A 14,811-nucleotide genomic window follows, 5' to 3' on the forward strand; every position below is an offset into this window, starting at 1 on the left:
GACTTCTCCAAAGGAGTAAAAAGACCACCTACAGACTGGGAAAGAATTTTCAGCTATGATATCTCCAACCAGCACCTGATCTCTAAAATCTACATGATTCTGTCAAAACTCAACCACAAAAAGACAAACAACCCAATCAAAAAGTGGGCAAAGGATATGAACACACATTTCACTAAAGAAGATATTCAGGCTGCCAACAGATACATGAGAAAATGCTCACGATCATTAGCCATTAGAGAAATGCAAATTAAAACTCCGATGAGATTCCATCTCACACCAGCAAGGCTGGCATTAATCCAAAAAACACAAAATAATAAATGTTGGAGAGGCTGCGGAGAGATTGCAACTCTTACACACTGCTGGTGGGAATGTAAAATGGTACAACCACTTTGGAAATCTATCTGGCGTTATCTTAAACAGTTAGAAATAGAACTACCATACAACTCAGAAATCCCACTCCTCGGAATATACCCTAGAGATACAGGAGCCTTCATACAAACAGATATATGCACACCCATGTTTATTGCAGCTCTGTTTACAATAGCAAAAAGTTGGAAGCAACCAAGGTGTCCATCAACGGATGAATGGGTAAATAAATTGTGGTATATTCACACAATGGAATACTACGCATCGATAAAGAACAGTGACGAATCTGTGAAACATTTCATAACATGGAGGAACCTGGACGGCATTATGCTGAGCGAAATTAGTTAGAGGCAAAAGGACAAATATTGTATAAGACCACTATTATCAGATCTTGAGTAATAGTAAACCTGAGAAGAACATATACTTTTGTGGTTACGAGGGGGGGAGGGAGGGAGGGTGGGAGAGGGTTTTTTATTGATTAATCAGTAGATAAGAACTGCTTTAGGTGAAGGGAAAGACAACACTCAATACATGGAAGGTCAGCTCAATTGGACTGGACCAAAAGCAAAGAAGTTTCCGGGATAAAATGAATGCTTCAAAGGTCAGTGGAGCACGGGCGGGGGTCTGGGGAACATGGTTTGCAGGGACTTCTAAGTCAATTGGCAAAATAATTCTATTATGAAATCATTCTGCATCCCACTTTGAAATGTGGCATCTGGGGTCTTAAATGCTAACAAGCAGCCATCTAAGATGCATCAATTGGTCTCAACCCACCTGGAGCAAAGGAAAATGAAGAACACCAGGGCCACACGACAACTAAGAGCCCAAGAGACAGAAAGGGCCACATGAACCAGAGACCTACATCATCCTGAGACCAGAAGAACTAGTTGGTGCCCGGCCACAATCGATGACTGCCCTGACAGGGAGCACAGCAGAGGACCCCTGAGGGAGCAGGAGATCAGTGGGATACAGACCCCAAATTCTCATAAAAAGACCACACTTAATGGTCTGACTAAGACTAGAGGAATCCCGGCGGCCATGGTCCCCAGACCTTCTGTTGGCACAGGACAGGAACCATCCCCGAAGACAACTCATCAGACATGAAAGGGACTGGTCAGCGGGTGGGAGAGAGACGCTGATGAAGAGTGAGCTAATTATATCAGGTGGACACTTGAGATTGTGTTGGCAACTCTTGTCTGGAGGGGGGATGCGAGGATAGAGAGAGAGAGAAGCCGGCAAAATTGTCACGAAAGGAGAGACTGAAAGGGCTGACTCAAGAAGGGGAGAGCAAGTGGGAGTAGGGAGTGAGATGTATGTAAACTTATATGTGACAGACTGATTGGATTTGTAAACGTTCACTTGAAGCTTAATAAAAGTAAAAAAAAAAAAAAAGGTCACTCACTCACTTGTCATACATGCACCTGTGACTGGCAAAGAATTTTGAGAAAAGCCAAGGTTGACAGTGGAAGAATATACAAGTTCATTATTCCATAACATTAAAAATCCAGAAAGGGTAGTGTCATGGATTGAATTGTGTCCCCCAAAAATGTGTGTATCAATTTGGCTAGATCATGATTCCCAGTATTGTGTGACTGTCCATTATTTTGTCATTTGATGTGATTTTCTGTGATTTTCCTATGTATTGTAAATCCTATCTCTATAATATTAATGAGATGAATTAGCAGCAGTTATGTTGACAGACCTACAAAATCAGATTGTGTCTTAAACTGATCTCTTTTGAGATATAAAAGACAGAAGTGAGCAGAGAGACCCAGGGACCTCATATCACCACGAGAGCAGTGCCAGGAGCAGAGCGTGTCCTTTGGACCCGGGGTTCCTGCATGGAGAAGCTCCCAGTCCAGGGGAATAAGGACCTTCCTCCAGAGCCAACAGAGAGAGAAAGCCTTCCCCTGGAGCTGGAGCCCTGAATTTGGACTTGTAGTCTACTAGACTGTGAGAGAATAAATTTCTCTTCTTTAAAACCATCCACTTGTAGTACTTCTGTTATGACAGCACTAGATAACTAAGACAGGCAGTTTCTAGTTTTGGAATCTAATGAAATTGTTAAATGTCACCATACCCATGGTATGTCCATATTAAAAACCAAACAGTTGCCACTGAGTGGACTCCAACTCATGGCTACCCAGTGTGTGCAGAATAGAGCTGTGCTCCATTGAGTTTCGATGGCTGATTTTTCAGAAGTAGATCTCTACTTTTTCTGAGGGGCCTGGGTGAACCTGAACCTCCAACCTTTCAGTAAGCAAGGATCTGAGAACATTAAACCGCTAAGTACCACCCAGGGCCTTCATGTCCGTATTAGAACATTTAACTACCGTCCTCCCTAGGTATGTGTGGGGATCAGTTCCAGGATCCCCGTGGATATTGAAATCCATAGATGCTCAAGTCCCTTACATAAAATGGCATAGTATTTTCTTTTTTTTTTTTACATATCACAGGAATGAACAGTGTTTCTCTCTGACGTGGAATAGTGATGGTCCGGCCAGGTTAGGGGAGACACCTGAGGCCCTGGATCAAAGCAGGCACTTTTAAGGACAGCCACATCTCAGCCCTCCAGCCATAGGCTTGAGTTGGGGTCCTTCAGGTAGGAGGTTCTGGGTGACTTCAGACAGTCACACATACACAGCGCAAAGTGTGCTAAGTCCAGGCCCTGCCATCTTTGTTCTCACCTTTCGGACTAGAGGCCTCTGCTGATCTTTGGTCAGGCCAAGAAGTGCCCAAGTATAATTTCACAATCCCATTCCTAGTGTCCTCACTTGTCCAAATTGTGTTGGGGTGTGGCTGCCTCTGTCCCCTGGGAGCTACTTCCTTCACAGCCACACACCGTTCCTTGGTGCCAACCCTGTCTTGCCTTTTGCTGCCCTCTGCGTCGCTCCCAGGCCCTTGAGCGCTTTCTTTTTCCATTTCTGAATATTTTTGATCCTTTGTTGGTTGAATCCATGGATGTGGAACCCACAGATACAGAGGACAAACTATATATGTTCTTAATGAAACTAAGTGGATCAATGCTCATTTAAAAATTTTTACAGGCAAATTTTAAAGACATGAGAATGCCAAGGTTGCCTGTTGAGGGTCAGGTAATCACAAAACTATGCACTGATGTTATAGAATATTTAAGAATTGCTTAACATAGTTATCACTGAACAGCTTTATAAAGCATTTAAAATTATTCTGTTTGCCAAATTATACAATAAGCAAATCAAGTCACACCAGGAAATGACTAGAATATAGGCAAGTTTTTAGCCTATGATAATACTGGAGATGCTAATAAAACTAACCTTTTGGAAGTGCACATTGTATAAGAACTTTCAAGTGTTGCTTCTACTTGTTGCTTATTGTTACTGTGCAAAATGAGGTTAAAAATTCTGGCACGTCAGGAGTCTAGTTACTTAAGGGCCTTACAGACCCCTTGAGTAAAGCAGTAGCTAAACGCTAGAATGGAGACTTTTCTGAAGCCAAGCACAGTGGAACCAATAGACCAGGGTTTGGAACCTGTTTGAACTGGTTCAGTCATGGCCGATGAAGTGAAACCAGAACAGGCCTGAATTTTTAAAACCTGAGTGATCTAGAACAATAACTGGAAAAGGAAAAATTGTGGGTTGAAGCCCTGGGATGAGACTTGGAGGAGGCAGAGGGAGCCCTTTCAAAAGCCTGATGAGTGCAACCGGGTTGCTGGCAGGGCTGTGGAGAGTAACACACACCCAAAGTGGCTCATCAGCTGCTATTTTTGACCAGGGCACCCGTTTCCAACCCTGAGCAAAATTCGACAGGCAAGAGATTTGGTTACTATGCCACATGTATGCTGTCCTTCTTTCTAAGAGGAAAATTAAGTTTCTAGCAGGGCTTTGACCTGTAATTTTTCCCAATCTGGTTATCGTTCAGTTTCACCCAAATTTAAAAAATCCAGATCTGTTCCAGTTTCACTTCCTCAGCCACGACTAAACCATGAAGAACCGGTTTGAAGCCTTGCAACAGGCTGGTGAAAAACAAAGTATAAAAAATCTTTGTGCAAATAGGTTTTATAAGAGCGAGGCCTCTGGTGGGGGCCTCAAAGTGCTCTCCCACCCAAGTGATAGCTACATAAGAATCAGAAGTTGCCAGTGGGGAAGTGTGGAACGGAAAAGGAAAACTGTTCACTAAACAAGTATGAGTAGCCATAGATCATTTTCAGACATGATGCCAAGGGTCATAAAACCCTAGGTCAGGCACAGACATAATAAATCCAACATCAGCTAGATATTCCCAAACTCCTAAACCACTAGATCCAGTTCCTCTGACTTAAAAGGACTTTTATTAGCTATATACAGCTGAACCTAAGTGTCTTAGTTTCTGAGTGTTGCCTTAACAAAATATCACAAAGTGGATGGTTTTAAAGAAAAGGAATTTACTACCTCATAAAAAAAAAAAAAAAAATTTTTTTTTTTTTTTTTTTTTAAGTCTTGGAGGCCAGAAGTCCTTATCAGGGCATCTGGTTCTTAAAAAGGCCTATTCCTTGCTTGTAGCCTGGGGCATTCGTTCCATGGCCTGTAAATGGTTTCTCACATGGCCTCTTCCCTGTGTGTATCCCTCACTGGGTCTACTTTGCTCTTTTTATGAAATACCACTCAGAAGAGTTTTGGTTTAAAACCCACCCTACTCAGGTATGTTCCCTTAGCATAACAAAAGAAAGACCCTATTTCCAAACAGGATCACATTCACAGGTACACGGGTTAGGACTTCACCACCTTTTTGGGGGACACAATTCACTAAGGCACTCCAGGATCCAGCTAGGGAGAGTTGGTCAGGAAAAGGAAACCGGGATTGCAAGGCAAAGTACTGAGGCTGTTAGAGATAAAAAAAAAAGCCCTTGATTTTAACCTTTTAAGCGTGTATGAACCAAGAAACTTATTACTAATAAGCAAGGCAATATATAAATGGACAAAATCTTTTCTGATTGCGTGTTGTGTTAAATCACTTCAGAAACACATTTTTGTTAACTTTAAGCAAACCTATTTTGTCAGACTACTGCAGTGTCAAGCTTTATCACAAAATGAACAGTTGAAATATTCTGTGAATTTTCTACCTCCAAGTAATACTTCACTGTAATTTACTGACTATGGCACTAGTCAAATTAAAGACTAAATAAGATTATCAACAAAGGGAAAAAGACAACCTACAGACTGGGAGGAAATTTTCCAGAAAGGTATATCTGATAAGGATCTACTATCCAAAATACATTAAAAACAAAAAACTATAACAACAACAACAACAAAAAACCAAGCAGTCCAATCAAAAAATGGGCAAAGGACTTGAACAGACAGTTCATCAAAGAGGATATTCAACTGGCCAACAAGCAAAACCAAACCCGCTGCCCTTGAGTCGATCCCAACTCATTAGGAAGATGCAAATCAAAACCACAATGAGGTATCACTTTGTGCCCACTAAGATGGCTATGACTAAAAAGTGGAAAATAACAGGTGTTGGTGAGATTGTGGAGAAACTGGAACCCCCATCCACTGTTGGTGGGAATGTAATATAGTACAGGCACTGTGGAAAACAGTACGTTGGTTCCTCGAAAAGTTGAATATAGAACTACTACATGACCCAGCAATCCCAACCTAGATATATACCCAGAAAAAGTAAAAGCAGGCCATGCACACGGACTGGTAGACTCAACATGGTGAAAATGACAATACCACCCAAAGCAATTTACAGATACAATGCAATCCCGATCCAAGTACCAACAACGTTCTTTAAAAAGATGGAAAAACTTATCAACTTTATATGGAAAGGGAAGAAGCCCTGGATAAGTAAAGCACTACTGAAGAAGAAGAATAAAGTAGGAGGACTTGCACTGCCCGACCTCAGAACCTACTATACAGCTACGGCAGTCAAAACAGCCTGGTACTGGTACAACCACAGATACACTGACTGTGGGAACAGAATTGAGAACCCATACGTAAATCCAACCACCTGTGGTCACTTGATCTTTGATGAGGGCCCAAAGTCTATCAAATGCAAAAAAGGCAGTCTTTTTAACAAATGGTGCTGGCAAAACTGGATGTCCATCTGTAAAAAAAATGAAACAGGACCCATATCTCACACCGTATACAAAAACTAACTTGAATAGATCAAAGACCTAAATATTAAACCAAAAACTATGAAGTCCATAGAAGAAAAAATAGGATCAATGCTAGAGGGCCTAATACATGGCATTAACAGGATACAAACCACAACCAACAATATACAAGCTCCAGAGGATAAGCTAGATAACTGGGATCTTCTAAAAATTAAACACTTATGCTCATTGAAAGACTTCACCAAAAGTATAAAAAGAGTACCTACAAACTGGGTAAAAATTGCTGGCTATTACAAATCAGACAAAGGTCTAATCTCTCAAATCTATAAGAAAATCCAACACCTCTACAACAAGAAGACAAATAATCCAATTAAAAAATGGGCAAAGGAAATGAACAGACACTTCACCAAAGAAGACATTCAAGAGGCCAAAAGACACATGTTGAAATGCTTGTGATCACTAGAGAAACGCAAATCAAAACTACAACGAGATACCATCTCACCCTAACATTACTGGCATGAACCAAAAAAAGAGGAAATAGCAAATGTTGGAGAGGCTGCAGGGGGATGGGAACTCTTATGCACTGCTGGTGGGAATGCAAAATGGTACAACCATTTTGGAAAATGATATGGTGCTTCCTCAGAAAGCTAGAAATAGAAATACCATAGAATCCAGCAATCCCCCATATACGCTAGAGAAATAAGAGTTGGCACAAAAACAGACATATGCATACCCATGTTCACTGCAGCACTGTTCACAATAGCAAAAAGATGGGAACAACCTAGATGCCCATCAACAGATGAATGGATAAACAAACTGTGGTACATACATACATACAATGGAGTATAACACAACAATAAAGAATGACGAATTTGCGAAGCATCTCAAGACATGGATGAATATGGAGGGTGTTACGCTGAGTGAGATAAGTCAATCACAAAAACAAATATTGTATGAGACCACCACTGTAAAAACTCATGAAAAAATTTACACACAAAGAGAAACCATTTTTGATGGTTACAAAGGAGGGGAGGGGTGGGGATGGAAAAACACTTAACAGACAATAGAAAATTGGTAATTCTGCTGAAGGGTAGGACAGTACACAATACCGGGGAAGCCAGCACAACCTGTACAAGGCAAGGTCATCGAAGTTCCACAGACACATCCAAATTCCCTGAGGGACTGAATTGCTGGGCTGAGGGCTGTGGGGACCATGGTCTTGGTGAACATCTAGCTCGACTGGCATAACGTAGTTTATAAAGAAATATTCTACATTCTACGTTGATGAGTAGCATCTGGGGTCTTAAAAACCTGTGAGCAGCCATTTAGGATACTCCACTGGTCTCAACCCTCAGGAGCAAGGAAGAATTAAGAAAACTAAAGATACAAGGGAAAGATTAGTCCAAAGGACTGATGGACCCCATCTACCACACTCTCCACCAGAGTGAGTGCAGTACAACTAGATGGTGGCCGGCTACCACCACTGATTGCTCTGACAGGGATCAAAATAGAGGGTCCCGGACAGAGCTGGAGAAAAATGTAGAATTCTAACTCAGAAAAAAAGACCAGACTTGCTGGCCTGACAGAGAATGGAGAAACCCTAAGAGTATGGCCCTCAGACGCCCTTTCAGCTCAGTAATGAAGTCACTCCTGAGGCTCACCCTTCAGTCAAAGATTGAACAGGCCCATAAAATGAAATGACCACTAAAGGGGCACACCAGCCCTGGGGCAAGGACTACAAGAAAGGAGGGAACAGGAAAGCTGGTAATAGGGAATCCAAGGTTGAGAAGGGAGAGTGTTGACACATCATGGGGTTTTAACTAGTGTCATGAAACAGTATGTGTACTGTTTAATGAGAAACTAGTTTGTTATGTAAACCTTCATCTAAAGTACAATTGAAAAAAAAGTGAAAGCAGAAACACAAATAGAAACCTGTACACCAGTGTTCACTGAAGCACTTTTCACAACAGCCAAAAGAAACAACCAAATGTCCACTGATAGATGAATGGATTAACAAAATGTGGTATATACATACAATGGACTACTATGCAGCCATAAAGAGAAAGTTAAGTCCCGGTGCATGCGACAGTTTGAATGAACCTTGTAAATATGCTGAGAGAAATAACTCAGTTACAAAAGGGCAAATACTGTTTGATCTCACTTATATGAAATAAGCAAATATATAGAAACCAAAGATTTTAGTCGTTACCAGGGGTTGGGTAGAAAGGTAAGGGGGATTTTTGCTTAGGGGGATATTATGGATTGAATTGTGCCCCCAAAATGTGTGTTCTAAATCCTAACCTCTGCCTGTGGTTATAATCCCATTTGTGAATGTGCTGTGTTCGTTATATTAATAAGGCAGGATTAGGGTACATCCTGAATCAATCTCTTTTGATATATAAAAGAGATTAAAGAAGCAAGCTAAAAAGCAGAGATGGGGGAAGAGAGATACCAGCCACATGAAAACTGTCCAGGAGCAGAAGTTCTAAAAAGACAAGGACCTTTCTCAAGAGCTGACAGAGAAAGCCTTCCCCTAGGGCTGGCACCCTAAATTCAGACTTCTAGCCTCCTGAACAGTGAGAAAATTTGTTTGTTGAAGCCTCTCACTTATATTTGCTATAGAATAGCAAATAACTAAGATGGGGCATTAAGCTGATTGTTAATGGTGGTGGGATAATTTGGAAAAGGTAGTGATAATGCTTGTGCAACATAAAAAATGTAAATGACAGTGAAAAATACACGTAGAAATTGTAGAACTGGCAAAAAACAAAACGAAACAAAAAAGCCCCAAAAAACAACACTCAAAAGAAAAAAAAAAAGGAGAACTCAACAAACTAAATAAGAGATTTCATTAAAATGTTAGTCAGCTCATGTAGCATGTCCCTGAAATTCTATAAAAAGCATTTAGGAAGTCTACCAAAAATCGTTTCTCTGATATATTTGTGTGAGTATTTTCTCTGACACTTTAGTGTTTGGGTAAGAAACAATTCAAGTTATTGAAATGGTGAGGGCATTTCCTATATACTTGACAGACTAACTTATGACAAGTCAGATGGAACTAATAGTGGTGGAAAATTACAGTGCCTACTGGTAGCTTGGTGCCGCTGCCTTGATTCATGCTAAGACATCAACAGTTCTACCCCTCACTGCTTCTGCACCATCAGCGTAAATGTCAACAGTGAATAAAGGCAAATATCGTCCTGATATTTCTGCGAAAGCAGTTCTAACTTCTCAGACCCCTGAAAGGGTCTCAGAAACTCCCAGGAGGTCCTGGACTTACACTGCGGTGGCTACACTAATCCATTCACTGGAAAATGGTTTCTTTGGGAATATTCTGTATCAGGATAAGCAACTTCCCATAGTTGTGCACTCTTTTAGTGGGAATGAAAAAATGTGTTTTTAGAAGGAAAAGGAAAATGAGGTGGAGAAAATTAAGTAGGACTAATATAAGGAGGGGGTGGCGTTTCATTCTGTTGTACACAGGGTCACTGTGATTTGGAACCAAATCGATGACACCTAACAAAAACAATAAAGAGACGTGGATAGAGTGAAGTGGAAAAGTATTAATTACAGTTTTAAATGTTCTACTTTTGCCCTCCTCTCACAAGAAAGCAGATGAAATTATTTAACAATGAATACCACTATAATAAAATTCCTGTAGAATAAACATATCTGGTATCCGAGTGGGAGCTTCTTACTGAATTAATAAGTGATAGAATTCCAGGATAAAAAAATAACTGGGACAATCTCTTAATCTGTGATATTACTCACTACATGTATAAAGCTTTCTCACTGTAATAGCAGCTACATACATCCACTTAAAAAATGTGAGTTTATTCCTTCATTTGAGACGATCTCACACACAGTAGAAAAAAAAAGTGAACTGCCTCTTGGTGGGCATATGCAGTTGACACATAACTGTACAATTTATAATTCTATTAAAAGTATTTAACATTACATTTCAAACTGCTTATATCTTCATACCCAGGCTGACATGTTTGCAGAGGTATGGACAAAATTAAATTGTATTTATATCCTTTTTGCAGGCTTCCATATGAGACTTGCCTCCATAACTCAACTTAACCAATAACCTTACAAACTGAAAATTAACCCTGGCAAAAACATAATGAGACCAAAGGGTATCTTCAAGAAAGCAGGAGTTAAGCATGTGAGTACTTTGCTCAGACCGAAAGTCCACTGCTGCTCTATTTCGAATGCTCCTGCTTTAATAATACAGGCACTAGGTTTTTAGAAACCTTTCTAAGATCCTGACGTATACATACTTGAATATGTACCATTATAAACATCAGCAGGAAAATGTTCACAACCCAAAGGCTCCGTATGTAGACAATCCTTGCCTAAGATTAAATGCCACTGTGAAAGATTACACTTAAAAAAAAACAAAACAAAGCTGAGCTTTTATAACTTAATCTAAATGATACCTATGTGTAAAGTAACCCGGGCACAACAACCTATAGAGACCTCTCTCCTTTTCCCTATGTGGTTATTATATTAAAGTAAAAAACAAAATGGATAACCCTTGATTTACATAATAACCAACTCTGACGTATAAAGAATTAGATATCTTTAATCTGAGCAATTCAACATACTTTGCATATTCACAATGCTTAGAACACAGACTTCCAGAATACTCTACAGAACTGAATTTACCTAACACTATAAGGAGCGGAAAGTATCTTTAAAGATTGTATTCCTCACTTGAAAACTGGTTTGATCTTAGTAAGTCAATTTTTTATACTTCATTATTTTTCCGTATTTCGAAAGGGCTTAACTGGATGATTTCTACCATCCTTCCTAATTCTTAAGTTTCTCTAAAAAAGAATGGCAAGCTTTAGTGAAATGACTTATGTAACTCCATGTAAATGCAGAGACAAGCAGAGGAAGGGAACTGACAAAGCTGAACACCTATCTGTGTCAAGTCCTACACGGCAGTACACCACTTGAGATTCTAAATAACCTGAACATGCGAGGCTGATTTTGGCCTAGTCCTATAGGGTCGTTATGAGTCAGAATCGACTGGACAGCACTGGGTTTTTTGGGTAGTCTATTTGTAGGATTCAACTCAATAAATAGCACTGGGTTCCGGGATTTTAGTCTATTTGTGTTTGTTGTTGTTAGTTACCCACCAGTCTATTTTGACTCTTGGTGACCCCCCATGTGTGTCAGCAGAGACTGCTCTATAGGGTTTTCAAGGCTGTGGCGTTTCAGAAGTAGATTGCCAGGCATGTCTTTGGAGATGCCTCTGGGTGGGCTTGAACCCCAACCTTTCAGCTAGTACCAAAAAACAAACAAACAAACCCACTGCCCTTGAGTCTTTTCCCACTGGCAGTGAACCTACAGGACAGAGCAGAACTGCCCCATAGGGTTTCCAAGGCGCAGCTGGTGGATTCGAACTCTTTGGAAGCTCTTAAACACTGCGCCACCTTCTGCTAGTAGTAGTTGAGCGCTTAGCCGTTTGCACCACCAGATGCGCAAAACCCCTCCAGGTAATCCCTTACATGTATTAATAACGAATGACTGATGACCCTAATCTGAACCGGGAAGTTAACCAAGGTAACATTTATTTCAAACGTTATCCTACTTTCAACAAAACTTGTTATACGAATCCTAAACATAGAATAGTAAGATGTTAGGAGCTAGAGAGGAGTTTTAGAGATCATTTTACACATGAAGCAACTAAAACCAAAGGGTTGTCCATTTTCACTCAAAATAGTAACCAGAACTAGACCTATGGCCTCCTAACTTTCAGGTCTTCTCATATGATCTGACTACCCCAGGAAACTCAACTATTTGCACGGCAGGACATCTTTGCTTTACAAAAGTATTTATTATAGTAAAATCCACATAGCTAATGGATTTTAAAAAGGGATTTAATTTGCCAAGATTACCGGTAGTAAACATTTCAGAAATATAAAAGGCAAGCCTTGCCTAAGCTAAGGCTCATGGATTAAAATAAAAACGTTGGTTTTACGACAGAACAGTGGCTGGCCCATAAGTGGTGTACAATAAATGTTTGCTAAATAAATATGCTTACCTATTCAAGGAAAGTACTACCGCAATGGCAATATAACGTCCAACTCAAATCAAGACACCGTGAGTAAACTGCACATGGATGACTACTTTAATATTAACAAAATGGTCGACTTAAAAACTAACTCTAGGGTTTACAAGGATGCGATTTTTATATGGTCATATAAGCATAAAGGCACCTCAATATAATCAATCAACGTAGCCATTTTTTTGGTAAAAAGGCTCTAAATTAATCCTCCAGACATGAAGTCTTAAACTCTTAAAATTGCTATGATTCTCCAAATAATTTGGAAGGAACAAATCTAAAGAGGAGACTATACTGGCTCAACAAAATAGATGTCGCACTTACGTTGGCAATTTAGGTTTACTCCCAGTCTTGTACACACACAGTAACTACCATCCAAGCGTGTGACCTCTCCCCACCCCCCAGCTTCTCCTTTAAAAAAAAAAAAAGAAGACAAAAAAAGGGGGTGCAGGACGGTTGATTTTTATGGAGAAAAAAATTAAAAAATCGGGCCTTCAGGAAGTGCCGCTTTGCATCACCTCTCGAGACCTGCAGAAGCTCGGCCAGGGCATTTTCCAAGACCCAGGGACCAGCTAAAGCCACGCGGACCAGCACACCAAAGCCTCCCCCGCTCGAGCCTTAAGCGCCCGGAGGACCCAGCCGGGCAGGACCCAGGGCCCGAAAACCAGCGGCCCCAGGTCCCAGGTGGGGCGCGAGCGACGTCAGGAGCCCCCACCCGCGCGCCAGGCAGGGAAGGCGAAGCCGGCGCCCATTTTGTCCGCGGCCTCGGCACTTCCCGCCGCGTCCACCGGCCACGCGACCTACGTGAGGCCCGAGGCTACGCCCCTCGCCGCGGCCCCGCATCCTGCAGACACGCTAGGCCGCGCGCGGCACAGGGCCTCGGCCTGCAGCAGCCCGGGACCAGGCGCCGCACCCCGCCCCGCCCCGCCAGCCCGCCCGCCGCCCTCCGGCCTCCGCCTCGTCACGGCCCCGCGGGCCCGGAGCCCCGCACCCCGGTGGGCCTTCCCCGCCAGCTCGCCAGGCTCGAGCCCCCGCAGGCCTCCGTGCTCGGCCGTCACCACGCCCCGCGCGGACTCAGCCCTCGGCTCCCCGGGCTCCAGCCCCTCACTCCTGCCCGCCCGGGCCTCCCCCTGCCCGCCCGGGCCTGACGCCGTCGGTGGCCCGGAATCCAGCCTCGGGCCGCGGCCTTCCGCCTCGCCCCCAGGCGCCTGCCCCCAGGACCCTCGGAAGCCCAGACCCACGTGCCCCTCAGCGCCCAGACCGTACCCCCCGGCGAACAGATGCACCAGCGTGTCCCTCTGGCTCATTCTCTCTCCCGCATGTCCTCCGGGCGGGCGCTGAGGCGGGGCGCGGATCCGGCCGCCCGTGACGGCCGGCGGCGTCGGTCCCGGACTGGAGACGCAAAGCGCCCCAGGGACGGCGAGGGGAGCAACCGGCGCAGCCCTCCCCGCGGCGTTCCTGCCGCGCCGCCTCCAGCTCCAGCGCGGCGCTCACAGCTCGGCGCTCACACCCCGAGCCCGAGCGCGGCGCCGCGGAGGAGGGCGGGGGGACATGAATATTCCGATGACCCTGCCATACACAGAGGCTCTCATTGGTCCGCCCTTCGCAGACGTCACGCGACTTCATGCCTCTTTCACGTGATCGCTAAGGGGTTTCTCAATGAAAGGGGCCGCGAGGCGGGGCCAGAGCGCGTGCCCGAAGGGTAGTAGGTCGCCGCGCCCTCGCACCTTACCAGCGGGCCCGGGAAGGTACCCTGGCCTGCGCAGGCGCGCGCATGGGGCTGCGCTCTGCTTCCTCAAGGAGGACCACCGAGAAGTCCCTCGGCTTCCGTATCCGCAAGCAGAGTGGGGTTGGGGGGCGCCCCTAGTCTTTGATTCACGTAAAAAAAATGAATTTATGACCCAGTAATTCTGCTTCCTGGTGTCTGCCTCAGAGTAACACTCGTGTAATAAATGAAAAGGCCTGTACAAGAATACTCTTGGCAACCGGGAATCCAGACTTGGGGCCATGGTGGTTCAAAGGTAGAATTCTCGCCTTCCGTGCGTTGTGCATGGGGCCCGCATGAATCAGGGGCAACTAGACTGCAGGTAACAACAACAGAGAACTGGAGAGATAAACCATGGAACAAGGAGTGAGGGAGATCCGTATGGAAACACCTCGCAAGTTATAGTAAGTAAAAAAGGCAAATTGAAATAACACAGTGAAGATTTAGAAAGCATAAAGAAAACTGGCCTTTACGCATTCATTTGACCAGCAAATATTTCATATGTGTAAACATAACAATGCCAAAGAC

At 43.3% G+C, this 14,811-nt stretch overlaps 1 protein-coding gene across 3 annotated transcripts in view; it reads right to left on the minus strand.

Annotated features, from left to right (window-relative positions):
- Window positions 1–14,073, minus strand: part of SLC25A36 (solute carrier family 25 member 36) — a 55,320-nt gene extending 41,247 nt beyond the window's left edge. The window contains exon 1 of one of the 3 annotated variants that reach the window (XM_049867206.1): window positions 13,785–14,070. In XM_049867206.1, coding sequence (XP_049723163.1) covers window positions 13,785–13,825 — 41 coding nt within the window. In that variant the 5' untranslated portion in view covers window positions 13,826–14,070. Of the gene's footprint in view, window positions 1–13,784 lie in introns of all 3 variants that reach the window. The other 2 variants (XM_049867207.1, XM_049867208.1) reach the window with 2 other exon arrangements.
- Between the last annotated feature and the right edge of the window lie 738 nt (window positions 14,074–14,811).

The sequence above is a fragment of the Elephas maximus genome, chromosome 23 (genome assembly GCF_024166365.1).
Source record: "Elephas maximus indicus isolate mEleMax1 chromosome 23, mEleMax1 primary haplotype, whole genome shotgun sequence".
Lineage (NCBI taxonomy): Eukaryota > Metazoa > Chordata > Mammalia > Proboscidea > Elephantidae > Elephas > Elephas maximus.